At 34.0% G+C, this 22,443-nt stretch overlaps 1 protein-coding gene and 1 non-coding gene across 2 annotated transcripts in view; both read right to left on the reverse strand.

Moving 5' to 3' along the window:
* Nucleotides 1-5,797: 5,797 nt before the first annotated feature.
* LOC144373965 (cohesin subunit SA-1-like) overlaps nt 5,798-22,443 on the reverse strand; it is a 40,120-nt gene continuing 23,474 nt past the window's right edge. The window contains exon 4 of the mRNA XM_078036902.1: nt 5,798-5,999. Within this exon, the coding sequence (XP_077893028.1) occupies nt 5,981-5,999 (19 nt within the window). The 3' untranslated portion in view covers nt 5,798-5,980. The remainder of the gene's footprint in view (nt 6,000-22,443) is intronic.
* Nucleotides 14,084-14,158, reverse strand: Trnaa-agc (transfer RNA alanine (anticodon AGC)). Its single transcript has one exon. It is a non-coding gene; the product is annotated as a tRNA-Ala (tRNA).

Here is a 22,443-nt window from a genome sequence, read left to right on the forward strand (position 1 = left end):
TTTTTATTTTTTATTTTTATTTATTTATATACTCTACCAGGAATTGAATTCAGGGAGCCACACTGAATTCACTGAGCCACATCCCCAGCTCTTTTTTTTTTATAATTTTGAGACAGGTTCTCACTAAGTTGCTTAGGGCTTCACTAACTTGCTGAGGCTGGCTTTGAACTTGAGATCCCCCTGCCTCAGCCTCCTGAGCTTCTAGTATTATAAGCATGCACCAACACCCAGCCTTTTTCTGTCTGATAGAACATGGTAGGGGTTACAGGATGTAATTGACTATGTGTATTTGATTACATGACTTAAGACTGTAGCACCCATCTTGTTAGGATATGCTCTCTTTTTCATTGACTTTGAAGAAGCAAGCTGCCAGTTTTTGAGCTATCATGTGGGAAGATACAGTTAACAAGAAACTAAGGGTAGCTTCCAACTGGTAGCCAGTGTGAACTCTGAATGCTTCCTTAGTCTGTAAGACTTTATGGAACCTGATGGAATCACAATCATGTGAGCTTGGAAGCAGATCCTTCTCTAGCCAAGTTTATATGAGAACCTAATCCTGGTGCACACCTTGAATGCATTCTTGAAGAGGGCCCAGCTAAGCTGTACCTACAAACCTGATTCCTAGAAATTGTGAGGAAAAGAATGCATCTTGCTTAAGACCCTAGATTTGGTCAATTCAGGTACTTCTTGACCAAAAGCTACCAGTTCTAAATGTTTTTCTTTACTACCCTGATGAGTACAAACATGCTTATCAGAACATGCATTCTAATATTTAACTCAGAAAATATGATTTTCATTCCCATGGATAATAGAACTATCTACTCATATTGGATTGGTATCAGGTCTCCAGAATCTTCTCTTTGTAGTTGCCTAAGTGAGTTGCAGTTTCTGAGAGCTAATTAGCCCATCTGGTAGTGGTTAGTAACCTATTGTGGAGAGTGGTTAATGAGAATGGGAGCACAGTGACTGAGATCGGGGGTCTCTCATGACCTCATGGTTGTGGCGGGTCTGGTGCCTCGGAAAGTTTCTGTGCATGGACATAGGATGCCTAGATGCTATGGTAAAGCCCTGCCTGAGGATGTTCCATGAAGGAGTCTTATGAGCTTCAACCTTGATCTAAGGCACATAACTCTCAGGTATAGAGGAACTCTCGTGCTAGACAATCATAATGTTTCTCCAGCTCTGCTACTCCTGAGACTTCTTGCTTAACAGTAACTTTAATCAATAGACCTCCTTGAGTGCTACCAAAGTTCCTAACATTGCACATTGCAACTGTGGAAAAGCTGCATAGATGTTTTAGTTCTATAACTTTTCTGAGTACAAAGAATAATGCTTGCATAGTCTTTAACCTGATAATTAAACATATATAAATAAAGATTGCTGGTGTAACTCTTTAGATCTGCTTCTCCATCAGAGAGCAGCACTCCACCTGATCTCAGCTTTATCTTCAAAATCTGTGTGAGTCTTTTATTTTCTAATCGCCCCTCCCAGGGATGTGACTTTGGCCATGCAGGATGCCATGACCTACCACACTCGTGCCAAAGGAGTCCCAGAGACAAGGCTGGGCACATTGTGCCTTGATGGTTTGATTAACTGACATTTCAAGACTGTCCACCTGAGGAGTCAGTTCCACTGTGAGACCTTCATTTTTTAAAATTCCTTTCTTTACTTCTTACTGCAAAGATCCTCTTAATAGCATCCCACACCCCAGGATAGTAAAGTGAAAAAAAGGTAGGCTTTGATGTCACACTGATTTGTGCTCAAATCCTGATTCCGTCACTGCATGCCTAGCAGCTAGGCACAAAACACCCACCCTCCATGAGCCTTGACTTACTCTTCTGCAAAAAGGGCTCACCCACCCTTTGGGTTGTCAGGAGTCATCAACAACATAACAATTCCTTCACCTCAGCAGCCTCCAAGTTGCCCTGAAACACGTCTTTCCTCTATTATCTTCTTCATCAGTCCCCAAACTAATCATGTGGGGGTTCCATCCAGCTTGTTTTTCTTCCAGCCAAGTATTTAAAAATATAAATACAACTGTATTTCAATTTTCTAGTTGATGGAGGTTTCTAACCCACAGAAATTTAGGGGGAAATCTTAAATTCAAATTAAGGATTTCTATTTATGAAATAATGTTATTGATTATCCTTACTCAACAGTTTTCAAATTTTACCGTCCAATTTATTCTTACTTGCCAAACTTCATTCATATCTCTCTCGCTCACTCGCTCTATCCAACCCCCCCACTCACACACAGACTTGAAGCTTCTGCTTATAATAATAATAGACAGCCTCATGTCTCACACCATCCTAGTACTTTTTGTGAATTTAACTCTCACCATGCAGGTATTACTGTTAGCCTCATGTCAGTAACTTGTCCACACTTGCCAGTTAATATGACAGAACTGGATTCTGAACTCAGGCAATTCCCATGTTAATCTCTGGCACAGTGCTTACATATAGGTTTTCAACCCATACTAGCTGTCCTTTTTTACCCATCATCTCTGTTTACACACACCCACGAGCACCATCATGGCCATGGCCACTAGAGGTCAGGAAAAAGCACTTCATGAGCTCTAACGTTTTCTAATATCTGTGATTAGAGAAAGAACCTTACAAGTGCTTAGAAGAAAATGCTTAGCATCAATAACCATCAGGGAAATGCAAATCAAAACATAAGGAGACATCACCTCTCCTCACTTAGAATACTTATTATCAAAAAGACAAAGGATTTCTATGATAAGGATTGAAAGAAGGGAAACTTTAACACACTTGGTAGGATGTAAATTAATAAAATCCTTAAAGCTCAATGGTAGAGAGCTTGCTTGGCATTGGTAGGGCACTAGGTTCAATCCTCAGCACCACATAAAAATAAATAAATAAATAAAATAGAGATATTTGGTCCAGTACAACAAAAAAAATTCAAAACAGAACTACCATATGATCTACAAATATAGATCATATATCTACCCCCTACTGAGTATATATTCTAAGGAAATAAAATCCCTACATGGAAGAGGACGTCTATACTCAGGTTCACTGCAGCACTACTCACAATAGCCAAGAAATGGAAGCAATCAAAGTGTCTATCAACTAATAAATGGAGAAATAAAAGGTGATATATATACAAAAAGGAAACAATTCAGCCATGAAAAAGGATGATAGAACTAGAGTTAGGTGAAATAAGCCAGGCATATATGTGGAATGTAAAAAAAATAAAACCCTGATGTAGAAGTTGAGGGCAGAATGGTATTTAGGAGAGGCTGGGGAGATTAAGAGACCCCAATAAATGACTACTGAGTTAGTTACACAGATGTTCAAGTTTAACATGGGACAGCAGGATGACTATAGATAAGGATAATGTATGTATTTACTTCAAAAAGAGGAAAGGATTTTCAAAATAAAGAAATGATAAATGTTTGAGGAGATCCACATATTTAACCTAATTTCAACATTACACATGTACCAAAATATCATGCTACCCCATTACAATGTACAATTTTATTTACATTTATTTATACTCTTTTTTGTGGTGATGGGGATCAAACCCAAGGCCTTTCACATGTTAGGCAAACATATCTACCATTGAGCAGATAATTGAGTTATAATTGAGTCATATCTTTAGCCCCATAAAATTTTTGTTTTTATGTATGTGCTTAAAAAATAAATTTAATTCTAAAATGTCAAATTTATTAATGATAACAGATGTGTATATAATACTGTATTTAAACAAAACAGAACTGTATCATGTTCAAATAGAATTTATTCTAGAAATGTAAGGGGTGCTTACCACTAGACAAATTTATTAATTTAACTCAGGTTCATTAGTGGATAAAAGGAAATTCTCAGGAAACTCATATACAAAGGGAAAATTTTTATCACGGACGAAAAGATACCACAGAAATCACAGAAACTAAAAACTTTAATTGCCTCCCCAGAACAAGAACAAAACTGTCTTCTATCAGTGACACTGTTAATAGTAATAAAGGAACTGGCTATGCAATTTGACAAGAGATGAAAACTTGTAAGGTTAGGAACTGAAATTGTTTGCAAATAATGTAACTTACTTAGTACAAGTAAACAGAATTAACAAAACATCAGAAGAAATGAGAGTTCTAATCCAGTATACCTATAAAACTAACATAAAAATTGAAGGTTTCTATACCTCAGCAACAACCAAGTAGAAGCTAGGCATGGTGGCCTATAATCCAAGCAACTCAGGAGGCAGAGGTAGGAGGATAGCAAGTTTGAGGCCAAACTCAACCAATTAGTGAGGCCCTAAGCAACTTAGTGAGACCCTGTCTCAAAACATAAGAAACCCACCAAAACAAGAAATAGAAAATACTAAATACCAATTATATAGCAATGAAACTACAAAGTTTTTAAGAATTAACATATACTAAATAACACAGAAGATCACCATGGAAAATTGAGCTCTATGTATAAGACCTAATGATATCTCAACAAAGAAATGCATCTTTTCATGAATAAATGATATAATAAAAACTTCAATTTTCTCCTAAATTCCATGAAGTTCTAATATTTAAAATACTAACCAAATTTTGAAGCAACTGACAAGTATATTTTAAAAATTCTTATCATAGAAAAAAGGATTTTAAATAGACCAGAGAATCTACCAAGAGAATAGGCTGGATTTTAAAATATATTATAAAGCCAAAATAATAAAAATCATGGTATAAAGGCAAAAAGGTATAAAGAACTCAAGCATCAGTAGACCCCTGTATAGCTATTTAGTTCATGACAGGTGTGTCATTATAAAGTATATAGAGAAGAATATGTAACAATTTTGCTAGAAATCACATTCTCTTACAGATTCTACTTTTATAGTCAAACTTGTAATGAAAAAGCTATTTTTCTTAAATAGCTTTCTTAAAATTGTTATTTTAAAATCTATTTTTGATCATTTTGTAAATAAAACAATTACCTGCTTTATTTCCTATCTTTTGGTTTTATATACATTCCAAAAAGCCTATTTGAAAAACCTATCCCTTTTGAGAGACCTTCCTTTTGAAGACTTCTTTCTCTGTTTTTGTTTAAAGAGGAAGATATTTCATTTGATTTTCTGTAGATTGCATGAAAAACCTTTAATATGGAGGAAAGAGACAACAGTCAAAATGAAAAACAAAAACAAAACAAATCCACACATAATCAAAAAAAAAAGAATACTTTGTTTGGAACAAAACCTTAAGGTATTAAAAGTAGAAACTGAAGTGATAAATATATTTAAGGGCTTTATATACAAAAGGATATCAATAATGCAGAGAAAAGGGCATTAAAATATCAAAATATTAAAAAATAAACTCACTAAAGTATTAGAGTAACCAATCGAATAGCTTCCACATCAACATCATATTCTTTGTCAAGTGTCATTGATACAATGTGATCCTAAAAAAATAAACCATAAATATAAAAAAGCTGAGAAAGACTTAAGATTATGTATTCTGAGGCATATGTGCCACACTAATGATAGGTTAAATGCAAAACTTTATTCTTGAAATCATATTCTTATAGTTCTACTCTCACAAAGGAGATGCTAGAATGTTTGTAATTTAAAATCTTTCTCATCAACTGGCATTCCCAGAACACTGTGACAGGGAAACCTTTAGTTACAAAATTAATATATTCATTAAAGAAGATATATAAAGAAATAATTTTAAACAAGAAAGATATTTTTAAGGAAACAAGAACTCTTGTGTGTATTTGTGGTAAAGTAGATACTCATTTATTTCAGGCAGGTTTATTTAAAGAATATGTAGTAAAGAACAGGAATTAAACACTTATTAAAGTAATGTCATTTGATAAACTAGCTATAAGTACAAGGTTATAATGAGAAATAATGTAGGTACTATGAAAATAATAAGCTCACTGTTCTTAATGCTTACCTTGAATCGGTTAGGGAATAGCACCAGTTTGGGAAATAATTCTCTATTGGTATAGACTCTGTAGAGCTTTCAAACACTTCAGTATGACTTCCCCTTGCTTCAGAGATACAAATAAAAACACAAAAGAAGCAGTTAATTCCATGCCAAAAAGATTATAATAAAAATACTGAAGTCTTTATGAAGAATAAAATAATTTCAGTTTAATCATTTAAAAATACATTGAAAATCCCTTAGTTTCTTGTGAATATAACTGTGTCAAACATTTATCAACTCTGACCATATAATGAGTATCTCTCATATTATTCGGTGATACTTAGAATTTTTAACTTATGATCATAATTAGAGAAGGGAATGCTCATTTGTTCTATATGTAATTATAGAATAATCCTGTGGCAAAACTTAATTTCATATTAAAGTTATCATTTATTCATGCAACAAGTATTTACTGGATGCCTTTTACATTCCAAGGAGAGTAGTAAGGAAATAGAGAAACAGCAGAATGTTTAAAACACTGGGAAAATGACACAGTGTAAAGTCCTAAAGGTGCGAGTTACCAGAAGAATATCTTTAATATAAAGTCACTAATTAAGAGTAAAGGTTGTTGGCACAGTGTAAACAGAATGTGTATGGCATCATCTAGAAATTTAGTCAACACTCTCAAAAAATTCAAGGGATTATTATTATTATTATTTTTGGTACGGGGGATTGAACGCTCAACCACTGAGCCACATCCCACATCTCTCAATCAGGGACTACATATACAAAAGCAAGGCAATAAGCAACTCAATGAGACCTTGTTGCTAAATAAAATACAAATTAGGGCTGGGGAAGTGGCTCAGTGGTTGAGTGCTTCTCAGTTCAATGCCAGTTGCCCCTCCAAAACCAAACCAAACCAAAACAAAACAAAACAAAACAAAATCTCAAAAGCACATGCACATGCGTGAGCGTGCGCACACACACGTCTAAGTACAGGGATATGCTGGTAAAAGATTTAGTAACTCATTCTGGGGAACAGGGCCCACTTTGTTACGCATGCAAAGATCCATAACATAAATATACCTTCCATAGATGATACTGAACTACCAATGAACTATCATTGAACTCATTCATGGAGAAGTGTGTATAATCACCCTCTTGCAAGCTAATTCAACTACTTATAGCACAGCAGTGAATGAAGTGATATTATCTGTTAAGGTTAGTTATAGCATGTAGGAGAAATCTGAAGTGTTTATACCAGGTGCAATTAACACTCCACCCAAACTCCCTTTACTTGTTAATTCTTCAGCCTCTGTCAACTGCTAATGATTCCTATACACACCTTTCTCTGAAGAAACCACCATGGTTGAAAAGACCCACCTGGCACAGAAATTCCTAAGAGATTATGTTTCACCTTTCCTCTCCTATTCACTCCACTCCACTCTCACCTTTCCCAGACTAATGCCCATAACCAGAGTAGAAAGACATAATGGTAAAACAGCCTAACTGTCTTAACTCTGGCAGGACAAACTTTGAGATGTAATTTATTCTCTAGAGTTTGTTGTGAGATTGTGCGGAGTCTAGACTTATTCTGAAACCACCTGTTGGGCTGTTTCCTGCTTTATCATATTTTCCAATAAGATACTCCCGAGTACAAACCTAATCATGTGCTACAAAACAATGTTTTGCTCAATCAGGGACTACATATACAAAGGTGATCCCAGAAGATACAATGGAATTGAAAAATTCCTAGTATCTAGGGACACTGTAGTCATCATAACATCATGGCACAACTTATTACTCATGTGTTTGTGTTGATGCTGGTGTAAACAAACCTACTATGCATATACAATTATGCACAGTATATAATATTTGACAATAATAGTAAATGACTTACTAGCTTATGCATCTGCTATATGTTTTATCATTATTTTAGTATATATATCTGCTTATAGGCAAAAAGTTTATTATAAAATAATATACTATGTTTAGCTCACAGCAGCTTTACAAAATATTGTGATTAGTCACATGCAGTTATTGTGTTTATTCACTGAAAAAATGGCCAGGTGACACATCTTTCAGAATATATCCCCATTGTTAAGACATACAACTATACTGTTAGCACAATAATTCCTCAGGTTTGGCTTCTAGGGAATGTGACCTAACTTTTTTGATGAGATTCTGAGGTTGGATTACTTGAAGACTGGATTGTTATGAGGAAGAATCCAATGGTGATAAGTACTGACAATTCCTGACATAGAACAGTATTGTATTTTGCTAGGGTTTTTACCTGTGGGTGAAAAAGAATGTGCACTATTAACTTGTACACCATTCTGACATTTGAGGAAGCAGGGTGAATAACAGTTAACTATAAGAACTGTGGAACTAAGTATTTGCTGCTATATTGCACTATGGTCCTAAAGAGAAAAAAATAATAAGATCAGGCCATTAAATTTCCAGTTCAAGGACAGTGCTGCCATTTTTTTTTTTTTGGAAATTTAATCAATTTTCCTATGACAAAATCAGAACTGCGATAGGAAAGAAGTGGGGTCTAAAAAATATCTGGGTAGATGTAGGTGAGGACCTTTAATTCCTAGTTTCTTCTGAATTTGTGAGCCTAAAAATGACTCATACCCCTTGGTAGAGAAGGCATGATTCCTCCCTATCCATCCCTTTATTGAAAGACTGTGGAAGTTTAAATTTTGGCAGGTATCTTAAGGACAATGCTAGCAGCCCTCATCATGATCTACAGAAATTTCCACTTAGGTTAAGGTTAAATTTCTTCATAGATAAGATCACAAAATAGCAGATAAGGCAGTATCACCTAATCATTCAATGCAAGAGGAACATACTATAGTTTGAATATAGTTTCTTTCCTAACACTTCATTTGCTAGGAGTTTGGTCCGCAGTTCCCCACGTAATGGTATTAAAAGGTGGTAAAACAGGTAAGAAGTGGAGACTAGTGGGAGGTTAAGTGAATAGGGTCCACCCTTGTGAAAGCACTAATGCTGATCTGGTAGGAGTGGATTAGTTCCTAAGAGGCTGGGTTGTAATAGAGAGCCTGGCTCCTCCCTGTCCTTTTTCTTTTACCTTGCAAACTCTCTCACACCCACTTCTACTATGCAATCATTTGCCATGGTGTAACAAGAAGGTCCTCACCAGGGGCTGACTAGATGGTGTTGCTTGATCTTGGACTTTGAGCCCCCCATATATGTGCTAAATAAACCCACTTTTAAAAATAAACTACCCAGAATCGAGTATGGTTATAGCAACAAAAAATGAACTGGGACAGAGCACAGTATTGTAAAGAGTAGCAAGGTTCAAGCGTAACAATTGGGGATTTACAGAACTGGCTCAAAGGATATGGTCTTCCGGGAGGGAAGATAAGTGGAAAGTCAATGATGAAAGTATTATATAACATATATAATGAGAAAAGATCAACAATGGATGAGCAAAAGGCTGAAGATAGTTGTCTCAATGTACAGTCACAACCTCAGATGTAAGATAGCATGACTGACTTTTCCCTAACCATAGACTTGACATCAATGCCAAGAAAAATGAAATTAATACATCCAAGTTCACACAGTAAAAATTATAAGCTGGGCATGTGGTGCATGTCAGTAATCCCAGTGACCTGGGAGGCTGGGCAGGAGGACCACAGGTTCAAGGCCAGCCTCAGCAATTTAGCAAGGACCTAAAAAACTTAACGAGACCTTGTCTCCAAAAATAAAAAGGGTAAGGGATTATAGTTCAGTGATAAAGCACTCCTGTGTTCATTCTCCAATATCCTCTCCAAAAACCCCACAGATTAAAAAATAAAATAAAATCTTCAAATATGAATGCTGTTTAATACAGCACCTAGTGCATATTAGCTGCTCAAAAATTCTTTTGATACCATTACCTATGGATATAGATATAGTGAGGACATGAATTGAGTTTCATTTTCACCTGTCCAGCAAAATTCCCAAGCAACCATCTCTCCTCCCAAGTCTCGTTTCTTCACCTATAATGTGTCCTGCCTATACCACAGGACCTTAAAAATTAAATAAGGTAAGGTGGTATTCATGAAAGCACTTCAGAAAACTGGAAAACAACCTGTTGCTGGAATGAAAATTCTCTATTGCTTTTTTGCTAAGTGCTCTACTATGCTCTTCAGTTATTTCTATTATAGTACACTTAATGTTTTATTGTTTTCCCATTACAAGAAAATTTTATTCAAATATAAATGCTGTTTAACACAGCATCTAATGCTTATTAACTGCTCAATAAATATGTTTTAATAACTACATAAATAAGAAAATAAAAGCATCAAGGATAAAATGATTTGTTAGAGGAGAGAATTGGGTATTAACACAGATTCTTTATTCAAAGAGATTCTTTTTTAACATTTGTGCAAAATACTTCTGTAAGAAACATCAAGTGGTATAACAATATTGCATAAATAACAGTAAATGTGGGTTTGTAATGAGTTATATCTTTAAGGGACAATAATTTATGCTCCCAGGAGAATATTTAAATGGAAATACTGTGAAAGAGTTAAGAAGAACTAAATTCAAGTGGACTGTCCAAAAAGGTATGTGTTAGTATGTGGCAGGAGTACAGGAGTAGAGAGAAGATTCCCTTGAGAGGGACAGTTTTGGCAACTTTATGAGATACAGGATTCAGGATGAGTCAAAAGAAAGAGAAGAAATGAGGTGGGTTAAAGAAATATAGATTGTTAAACACTACAAAGATTCTGATATGGGGATTAGCATATACTAAGAGGTATAAAAATAAATGTACACACAGGTGCTATGGTTTGGGCATAGTGTTTTCCTGCTGAAAATTCAGGCAGAAGCTTGATCTCTAATGTGAGAGTTTGAAAGGTGGTGAGAAGGTCTGCCTTTATAAGTGGATGAATGTTTCTCTGGCAGAAATGGGTTAGCTATTGTGGGAATTCTACGTGCTTTTCCTCTTCTTTACAAACCAACTGCTGTGAAGCCCTTACCAGAAGCCATGCAGATGCCAAGGTCATGCTCTTAGGCTTCTTAAACTGTGAGTCAAAATACCCCTTTCTTTTTAAATTATCCTGACTCATATGTAGTAACCAAAACTGGAGTAACAAGCATGGTAAAAGCAAAAGTAGTATAGAACAATACAGATAAACTATAAGAGCAAGGCAATTAGAATTATGAGCATAAATCCTCAAAGATTTTAAGATATTTAAGTCTAAAATACATAAATTATTAATGCAATTTCAAAATTAGGCAAATTAGGCACATTCTGCATCACCATGAAGGGCAGAAATAAAATGGCTAGGTAGAGAACCTACAGAAACAACTACTTTAGTTGTTAGAGATTTTCTTTCTGTTGACCAACTTACAGCATAAAACTTACAATTTTAAAAAGTTTGTTTTATTCAGGAGAACAGATGAGGTTATAACCTCCAAAGTTCTAAAATCAAGACAAAGGTTTCATCAGCTCATTTGGAAGAGGCATAAGATGAATCTGAGGACAGAGGCTACAGGTTCAAGAGGGTGCAGTTTCAATCAGATGAACGAAACAGGAAGACAATGACTCATTCTCAGAAAAACAGACGCAAAGAGATTAGAGTGGGAATGATAAAAAAAAATGTAGAGGGGATTACTTAATACTTGCAATCTTTAAAAAATAAAATAATTGAGGCTGATAGAGATTTAAGAAATAATTTCACTGAATATTCATATGTTTTTATCAACAATGTACAAGGGAAATCAACCTCCCCTCCTTTACCTAGACAATGGATTTCTATAAAAGCAGTTTAATAATTTTTTAACTGATGGTTAGAGGCCAGGTGCGACGGTGCACACCTGTAATCCCAGCAGCTAGGGAGGCTGATGCAGCAGGATTGTGAGTTCAAAGCCAGCCTCAGCAACAGTGAGGTGAAACTCACTACTGCTATTGTATTTTGTCTCTAAATACAAAAAAGGGCTGAGGATGTGGCTCAGTGGCTGAGTGACCCTGAGTTCACTTCCAGGTACAAAAACAAAAACAAAACAAAACAAAAACTGATGGTAAGAAACACCAAAAATTTGGTTTCCCAAGACTTTGTGGTCATACGTTAAGTTCTTTTAAAACTGATAACCGTCACATAAATTCAGAAGAATACTCTACTGCGGGAATAGGGGAAAGAACTGGGATGGTAGTGGTGGGGAATAAAAGTGCAAAACTTTAATCCAATCCTACAAAAGAGACTGTCTTGGTGAATATAGGAGTGTGTGTAAGTATGATGAGTGTGCACTGTATAATTCTACATTCTCGTAGTGAAGTAAAATCTAGTTGGATTAACTTGAGGTGGACTTAGATGCAAAGGTTCCAATTTCATATAGGGAGTAAACACAAAACAAAACAAACAGAGTCTAGCTTGGGATTTATTACTGCAAAGAAAAGGGTGTTAAAATACTTACAGAAGATATATATTCGGGAAAAAAACTCACTAGATGCTAATTAGATTTCCCTTCAAATGATGATCTGGGGACAGGGAGAGGTAAGAATCTCTTTTTATCATCAATTAAAAAAAGATAGGCATGGGAGGTGCATGATTGTAATCCCAGCTACTGCGGAGGCTAAAGCATGAGGATCACTAGTTCCAGGACAGCCTAGGCAACTTCGTGAGATATTGTCTCAAGATAAAAAAAATTAGATGGGACCAGAGTTGTGGCTCAGTGGTAGAGAGCTTGCCTAGCATGCATAAAGCACTGTGTTCGTTCCCTAGCACCACATAAAAATAAACATATAAAATAAAGGTAATGTGTCCATCTACAACTAATATGTGTGTGTGTATATAATTAAAACAAATAAATAAATAATTAGAAAGGGCTAGGGATATAGTTTAATGGTGAAGTGCCCCTAGGTTCAATCCCAGTATAAATAAATAAATAAATATCTAAGAATATAATTGAATTTTATTTTAAATATTTATTTTTTTAGTTGTAAATACAATACCTTTATTCCACTCGTTTATTTTTATGTGGTGCTGAGGATGAAACCCAGGGCCCCGCATGTGCTAGATGAGCTTTTTACCACTGAGCAACAACCCCAGCCCCTATAATTGCATTTTTTTAAAGAGAGAGAGAGAGAGGGAGAGAGGGAGAGAGGGAGAGAGGGAGAGAGGGAGAGAGGAGAGAGAGAGAGAGAGAGAGAGAGAGAGAGAGAGAGAGAGAGAGAGAGAGAGAGGGAGAGAGAGAGAATTTCAATATGTATTTTTTTAGTTTTTGGTGGACACAACATCTTTGTTTGTATGTGGTGCTGAGGATGGAACCCGGGCTGCACGCACACCAGGCGAGCATGCTACCGCTTGCGCCACATCCCCAGCCCCTTATAATTGCATTTTAAAAAATAAAGTGGCTTCTGGGCTGGGGTTGTAGCTCATTGGTAGAGCACTTGCCTAGCATGTGTGAGGTAATGGGTTTGATCCTCAGCACCACATAAAAATAAATAAAGGTATATATAAAAAAGGCTTCTGATAGCTATTACGCTAACACAATGATTTAAATTGTTATAAAATTTCTATGCTGCTGCTTGGCACAGTGGTGCATGCTCACAATCCCAGCTACTTGCGAGGCTAAGGCAGGAGGATCTCAAATTCAAGGTTAGACTGGATGTCTTAAAGAGAGCCTATCTCAAAGTAAAAAAAAAAAAAAAAAAAAAAAAAAAGAGGATAAGTTAGTAGTAGAGCAACTGCCTACCATGGGTATTGCCCTAGGTAAACAATATCCAGTATTGGGGGGTGGGGTGGAGGAATAGGGGTGGATCTTCATGTTTATGAATACCGGGCAGTTTGAGCTATAGAATGTCAGGGGTTTTTTTTTTGTTGTTGTTGTTTGTTTTTTTTTAATAAAAATTTCCATAGTTTTTTCTTCGTACCCTTGGTTATTTTGAGGATTACTTATTCAGGACTTGATGATATAGGATTCATGTCAAAGTCAGACCCTTTCTAAGAGATTAGAAGTAGAAATACATTTTTAGACCAAGTATTCTAGATTTCAACAAATCTATTTAACTCTTTTAAAACACTCTACTGTGATAAAACCCTGGAAAATTCAAAACATGAATGTTACTTAGTTTTTAGCCAGGGGCAGTGATGCACACTTTTATTCCCAGCAACCTGTGAGGCTGAGGCAGGAGGATCACAATTTTTTTTAAAAAAATTCCTTCCTTCCTTCATTCATTCATTCATTTATTTTTGGTGTGGTGCTGGGGATTGAACCCAGGGCCTTATGCATGCTAGACAAGCACTCTACCAACTGAGCTATACCACCAGCCCTTATTTATTTATTTTTATGTGGTGCTGAGGATCGAACCCAGTGCCTCGCACGTGCTAGGCGAGCAGTCTACCGCTGAGCCACAACCCAAGCCCCAGAGGATCGCAAATTTAAATCAAGCCTCTGCAACTTAGTGATAACCTGTCTCAAAAAAAAATTAAAAAAGGGAATAGAGATGTGGCTCAGAGGTTCCATTCCTGGTACAAGGAAAAAAATAATAAAGGTATTTAGTTTTTATATATTAAAAGAGACAAGAAATTTTTTTATTCCAGTAAGAAAAAGAGCTAATTATCTTCTTGGGATATAATATGCATTCTCTTGTAAATTCAGATATAACACGTCATTTTGATTTAAGATAGCATTGCATCTAAATACGACAAACTCTTTATATAAGGGCCAATGACTCGAAGTTTTATAGGCTGGCACATAAAACTGCAGTCCCAACCAGGAAGAGACTGGATGCTAAACTACAGACAATTAGGGGTTCTTTCTCTCACCCTCCAGAAAGCCATAGGCACACCCAGCATACCAAACAACAGCATACCAAACAGCATCCGAGGTGGGCTAGAGAGGTTATTACCTCCACATCCAGAGAAACTTACAGGGCAAACTAGGAGGTGAGGGCATTTACTAAGCCTGCCAAAACCCAATGAAATTCAAATCCAGAAGGCCCAATAAGAAATCTCTCCATCTCAATTAGTTTAGTAAGAAATAATTTAAAAATAGTTTTTTATTTCACAGATATTATTTTTATATTGATTTGCTAGGTTTCTCCCTATTATTTAATATTGTATTCATTAACACAATTATATATATAAATATATATATATATTTAATGAATTAAATGAATTTACTCATTCCTCTTTCTCCTCGTTCACTTTATATTCTCTCCCTCTTTTTCTTTTTGTGTTTTCTACTCCTGTCTCTCAACTGCCATTTCCTTTCCCTCTTTCCTCATCATGACCCCACAGTTTAATAGCAATGTACTTTCTTTAATACCTAATTTCTTAACTTATGCTAGAGAATTACTCCACATTTCCACTTTTAGATAAAAGAGATTGAGAAGAACATGTACAGAATATTTTTTGAAGGTTTATTAGTATATGGCTTTGTTCTGAATTGATCACAGCTGATTGTATCTCCTCTCAAAACAGGGTGAGGGACTGAATATAAAAACAATGTTGGGTGTGAGTTTTGACATAGACATATTCCCAACTCAGGGCACACAATTAAGAGAAACAGCTCACTAAAAAGTTCCTTACATAACACTGGAAGAGATAATCATCCTAGCAGATGTGAAAATATCAACCCAGAAATACAAAAAATGTGAGGAAACAAGGTAATAAGATAGTTTTCAAAATTCACACCTCTCCAATAACTGATTTCATAGACACTGAAGTCAAGAAAATGTCAGATGAAGAATTCAACAAGTTTTTGGACAGGGGTTGTAGCTCAGTGGTAGAGCGCTCCTCCAGCAAGTGTCAGGCACTGGATTTGATTCTGAGCACTGCATAAAAATAAGCAAATAAAATAAAGGTATTGTCCATCAACAACTAAAAATAGTTTTTAAAAATTCAAAAATTGGTTAAAATGATAACTGAAGTAAAAGAACATCTATCAAATAAACTAAAGGAAGAAAGGTAGGCTATAAAAGAGCATTTCAATTTAAAGATACAGATTCATAAAAAACACCAAACAGAAATCTTGGAAATAAAAATCTCAATCAAATAAAAAAGTCATTTGAAAGTCTTACTAATAGATTAGGTGATGTAGAAAACAAAGTTTTAGGCCTTGAAGAGAAAATATTAATGAGAATACTTTACATGAGCAGAGTATCTAAGAAACATGGGACATTAAAAGACCTAACAAGGCTCATAGAACAAGAGAGATATATGACACTGATATACCAAAAATACAGACCAAGTAAAGAATTTTTAAAAGCTACAAGACAGAAATGCCAAGGTCATGTATAAAGGAAAACCAGTCACAATGACAGCAAATCTCTCCGCAAAAACTCTAAAGGCCAGGAAGGCTTGTAACAAATTGTTTCAAGCCCTGAAAGAATGTAATTATAAACCTAGATTGCTATTTCCAGTAATTATGTGACAGACTCTAAGAAGAAATAAAAAATTTATGTGATAAGCATAAACAAAAGGAAATCATGACCACTAAGCAAATACTATAGAAAAATAGAAAATTCTACACACAGAAGATGATAGAAGTTTTAATAAGGAGATCTCGGAAAGGAATAAATCTCATTAGAAGAGTATATTAGTCATCCACAGACTGAAAATGAAAAGATGGAAAATTATATTTAATGCAGATGGAGCCTGAAAGAAGCAGGGGTGGTAACTCTCACATCAGAAAGAAGCAAATTTTAATCCAAAAAAAAAGTGGCTAAAAAGATCACTGGTAGAGAAAAAAGTCCAACAAGAAAAAATAAAGATTGAAAATATTATCCCCCAAATACCTATGCACTGAATGAGACAAAATAAACAATATTTGACAGTAAGACGCAGATAAATTCCAATACAATAATCATGATAACTTCAATATAATTCTCCAATAGATACATCATCCAACTATAAAATCAACAAAGACACTACACAAATAAAACCTACTATAGATCAAATGGAGTTAGGGACATCTACAGAATATTTCATCCAACAACAGCTGAATATGCTTTCTTTTCAGATGCTCATGAAATGTTCTCCAAGGTAAACCCTATTTTAGGACACAAAACAAGTCTTTGAAAACATTTTTCAAAAACTGAAATAATTCTTTGCATAATATCAGATCATAACAAAATAAATTCATTGGCCAAGAAAACTACAGAAACTATATAAATACATGGAGATTGAATAATGCAATTCTGAATGATAAGCACAGGACAGGCATGTTAGGACACAAAATAAGTCTCAGCAAATTTGAAAAAAATGAAGCCAAAGCATGTATCTTCCTCTGAAAACAATGGAATATAACTAGAAAAACAGTAAGAATTTTAGACACTGACTATAGAAATACATGCATATTAGAAAATATTCTCTTCATTAACCAATAGGGAAATTTAAAAATTTCTTGCAAACATATAAAAATAATGTTCTAAAACTTATGGCAATATGGTAAAAGCAGAAAAAATAGGTAATTTTTATAGTAGCAAGTACTTACATTAGAAAAATAAGATTTCAAAAAACAAATTAAGGATGTAAATTAAAGAACTAGAAAAGAATTAACCAAACCCCAAGTTAGTAGAAGAAAAAAAATAACAAAGATTGAGCAAAAATAAATAAAAGAGAGCCTTAAAAAATACAAAAGATTAATAAAAAGGGGATTTTTTAAAAGATAAACAAAACTGACTAATCTTTACTATGTAGACTAACTAAACAACAATAGCAACAACAAAAAAGAAACAGAAGACCCAAGTAAATAACATCAGGGAATACAAATACAAAGAATCATTAAGGATTATGATGTATAACTATATAGGAATAAATTGAAAAACCTAGAAGAAAAGTATAAATTTCTGGATACATATGACCTAACAAAGTTGAATCACAACGACAAAAATCAGAAGTGATCAATAACCAGTAATACAAAAATTTACCAAAGAAGAAATGCCTAGGATGAGATGGCTTCATGCCTGAATTCTGCCAAACATTTAAAGAAGGAATAATGCCGGTTCTCCTCTAAATACTTTAAAGAAATGAAAAGGAGGAAACCCCTGAAAACTTATTCTGTTAAGATAGCATTACTCTGATAAATAAACGAGGCAAAAACAAACAACAGCAAAAACAGACTATAGCCAGGCGTGGTGGTGTATATCTGTAATCTGAGTGGCCCAGGAGGCTGAGGCATTAAGCAACTCAGTGAGACCCTGTGTCTAAATAAAATACGAAATAGGGCTGGGGATGTGGCTCTGTGATCAACTGCTGCGAGTTCTCTCTCTGATCCCTGCCCCCCCTCTCCCCCCAAGACTCAGATCATTACAGATCAATATCCCTGATGAACAAATATGCATTAATTCTCAAAACTATGTTAGCAAATCAAACACAAAAGTACATTAAAAAGATCCTGTGCCATGATCAAATTAAATTTATCCCGGGGACACAGGGAGGTTCAAAATAATAAACTTAGCACAGTAATACATTAATAGAAGAAAGGACAAAATCATCTAATTATGTCAGTGAATAGAAAAACTGTATTCAATAAAATTCAATGTCCCTTTGTGATAAAAACTCTCAAAAAATTAGATAAAGATACTTTGAGATAATGAAGCCCACATGTGACAAAATTGTAACCAATACTCTGAATAGGTAAAAGCTGACATCATTACCTCTAAGATGAAGGAAAAGATAATGATGTCTATTGTCACTGTTCTCATTCAACACAATATTGGAAATCTTAGGCAGAGGAACAAAGCAAGAGAAAGAAATAAAGGGCACCCAAATAGGAAAGAAGAAAGTAAATTATTTTTGTTTATAGAGGACATGATTTGATATATAGAAAAAACTGAAGATTCTTCTGAACTGTTAAAAAGGATAAATTTCATTAAGGTCGTAGGATATAACAATTAGCAAAAATCAGTAGCTTTTTTTATTTAAACATGCCAAAAACAAAATTGCTAAAAAACTAATCAATAAAATAGTCCCATTCGCAATACCTACAAACTTAAGTGAAAAGAAGTAAAAATAAAATACCTAGGAATAAGTTTAAACAAGTGACTAATCTCTACAACAAACATAACAAAATGCTGATGAAATAAATTGAAGAGGACAAAAGTAAATAGAAAGACACTTCCTGTTCATGGAGTAAAAAAATCTTTATTATTAAAATATCCACAGTACTCAAATCAATCTACAAATTCAATATTATTCCTAACAAAGCAAATATGTTTTCTCAGAACATAACTAAAAGTTTTATGCAATCACAAAAGGTGCCAAATAGCCAAAGCAGTCCTGAGCAAAAAAAGCTGAAGGTACTATAATACCTGACTTCAAAAGATATAGTAACCAAAACAACATGGTGTTAACATAGAGTACAAAAGAACTGAGTTCCTAGAGATAAATCCACAAATAACAGTGGACAGTTTTGGATAAGGTATCCATAGTGTACATTGAGGAATGGAAAGTTTCTTCCTTGAACTGTTCCAGAAAAACTGGATATATATATATATATATATATATATATATATATATATATATATATATATATATATCCACAAGATGAAAACTAGATCCCCATCTTTCACCATATAAAAGAAAACTACAAAAAAATGATAAAAAAATTAAATGTAAGACCCCTATCTATAAAACTACTAGATGAAAATATAGAGAAATATTTCAGTACATTGGTCTGGGAAAAGATATTTTTTTGCTATCAATTCACAAACACAGGAAACAATATATGTGATAAATTGGTAAAAGTAAATGAAGTAAAAAGTTACTTCATTTAAAAAAAGTCATAAACTAAAACTTCTTCATGATACTGAAACCCATCAAAATAATGAAGACATAACTGACAGAACAGAGAAAATATCTGCAAGCCATGTATCTGACAAGGGACTAATATTTAGAATATACCAGTTAATCAAAAACTCAAGACAAAAACAATCCAGTTTTCAAAAGACTGAAAGATACAGACTTTTTCACAAAGACAGTAAAAAAATGGCCAATAAAGGATCAACCTAGGCACCTACTGACAAAATAATAGATAATGAAAATGTGATATGTAGATACAATGAAATATTATTCAGTCATCAAAAGGATGAAAGCTTGTCCATTGTGAGACGAGAGATGAAGTAGAAGACATTATATTAAGTGAAGCAAGTCAGGCTCAGAAAGAATATGTTCTTCGACATATATAGAACAAAAGTTGGATCTCAAAGAAGTGGAGAAGAGAATGGTGGTTACCAGAGCCTGAGTAGGACATGGGGAAAAGAAGACAGAGAGTGAATTATTAACAGGTAGAAGGGTACAGCTGGATAGGAAAAATAACTCCTAATGTTTTACAGCACAACAGCCTAACTATAGTTCACAACAATTAACTGAAAATATTTCAAAATAGGTAGTAGAGAAAATTTCAAATATTCCTACCACAAAGAAATAATAAATGCCTTAAGTGACAGATAAGCTAATTACCCTGACATTATCTACATTTGTGCACATGTATTAAGTGTCAGATTATACTCCATGAGTTTGTATAATTACGATGCATCAATTAGAAGTAAAGATACTTTTAAAGAAAAGAATGAAGAGATAACAGAAGCAAAAAGTAAAACTCTCTTTATTCAAAAATGACCGTATCTCACATGTAGAAAAGTTCTAAACAACCTAAAAAAAAAAAAAAAACAGAATAAAACAAAACTCACCACACCCTGACCAAAACTGCTAGGATAAAATTACTTTGTACAAATTTTAAAAACTGTATTTTTGTGTAATAGCAGGGAACAATCTAACACAAAATAATAAAATCGCAGTTACAAGATAAAATATGAAAACAATTAGAAAAGAATTGATTCATTACAATTCATATGAAAACTTCAGAAGCTTTTGTGTAAAATAGGACAAGTTTATCCCAAAATTTGTATTCTGCAAAGGACCTATAATACTCAAAACAACTTTGAAAAGGAAGAACAAAGTAGAAATACTATATTACCTAATTTAAAAATCTTACTCAAGGGCTGTGGCTGTGGCTCAGTGGTAGAGTATTTGCCTAGCACATGTGAGGCCCTGGGTTCAATCCTTAGCATCACATAAAAAATAAATGAATAAAATAAAGCTATAGAAAAAAAAGTTACTTCATTTAAAAAAAATCTTACTCAAATGCAAATCAATCTACAAGTTCAGTGTTGTTATCTTTATACCTAAAGTAGTCAGATACATCCATTAAAATAAAAAGAGATTAATATATTTTGAAGATGCAAAACTTCTTGGACAAATTCTAGCAAACCACATTCAATAATATTTAAAAATATAGCATTAAAAATAAAAAGAAAAAAACTACAACAAGACTGTGGGTTTTGACCCATGAATAAATGTAAACATATGAAAGTCAAACAGCTCAGCTCATCACATTCACAATATTCAAAAAGAAAATTACACAATGATCTCTAGATGCAGAAAAGCAATTCATAAAATCCAATGTACATTCTGAATTAAAACTTTCTGAAGAACAGAAACAAACAAACTTCCTCAGTCTAATAGATGGCATCTATGAAAACCTTACAGTAAACAATACATTTAATGGTGAAAGACTAATTTTTTTAGACAAAAAAACAAGACTAATGAGAAGTATATATTGTATAATTCTATTGCTGCAAAAGTCTAAAAGAGAACCATGAATCAAATAGCAGAACAGGATGATGCAAGGGTAAAGTGCTGAGAAAGTAGGTAGGGAGGAACTACAAAGTGCCAAGAAAAATCTTCAAAGGTTGATGGACTTATTATTTATCTTGTGGCTTTTCAGGTACATAATATGTCAAAACCCATTCAATTATACAATTAAATGTGCAGTTTTACCTCAATTATACATTCACAAAGAACAAAAGACTACATGACTACATGCCACATACATGTAAGCTCTTTTTGTTGTTGTTTCAAATAAATGGGTCAGTATTGGGTTATATACAAGGTTTATGCAAAAAAGAGGATATAAAGATCTAACCAGAGAATCCATACTAAAACTAAGGCCTTGGTCCTGTTTCAAAAGATATTTATATACTTTTGAGTTAAAATGTTTAAATTCTGCTAAAATCTCAAAGTTATATATAAACACACACCTACACACAAAATTTCTTACGTTAAACTACTGCTTTATATGAATTTATCAACTACAGTTTCAAATCTATCTGAAAACAGTGCTTCCATTGGAGTGTATCTACCTATACATATACTGCATTTAAGTAACAGAAATATAGGTACACATACAATCTATTAATTTTATGTCAAATATGCTTTTATAATGTAGTATTTTCAAAGTTTTATGACTTCACAGAAAGACAAACTAAACTCATTCGTAATGTAGTATGACAAAAAATATTTCGCTAACAATTCCTTTCTTATTCTTGTCCTCTTTCTTCTTAACAGACATGTTCAAAAAAGATTAGTCATTAATTTGATTATTAAACAAGACAGTAACACAGATCAAGAAGTAAAGCATTTAATTTTTTTCAAATGTGAAAAACATATCTTATTAAGGCTACATTAATTTAATAATTACATAAATATTATATCAGTACAAATGCCAAGTCCATAGGCTGCCTCCAACAGTAGACAGTCTGAGTT

The sequence above is a fragment of the Ictidomys tridecemlineatus genome, unplaced genomic scaffold, assembly GCF_052094955.1.
Source record: "Ictidomys tridecemlineatus isolate mIctTri1 unplaced genomic scaffold, mIctTri1.hap1 Scaffold_54, whole genome shotgun sequence".
NCBI classification, from domain to species: domain Eukaryota; kingdom Metazoa; phylum Chordata; class Mammalia; order Rodentia; family Sciuridae; genus Ictidomys; species Ictidomys tridecemlineatus.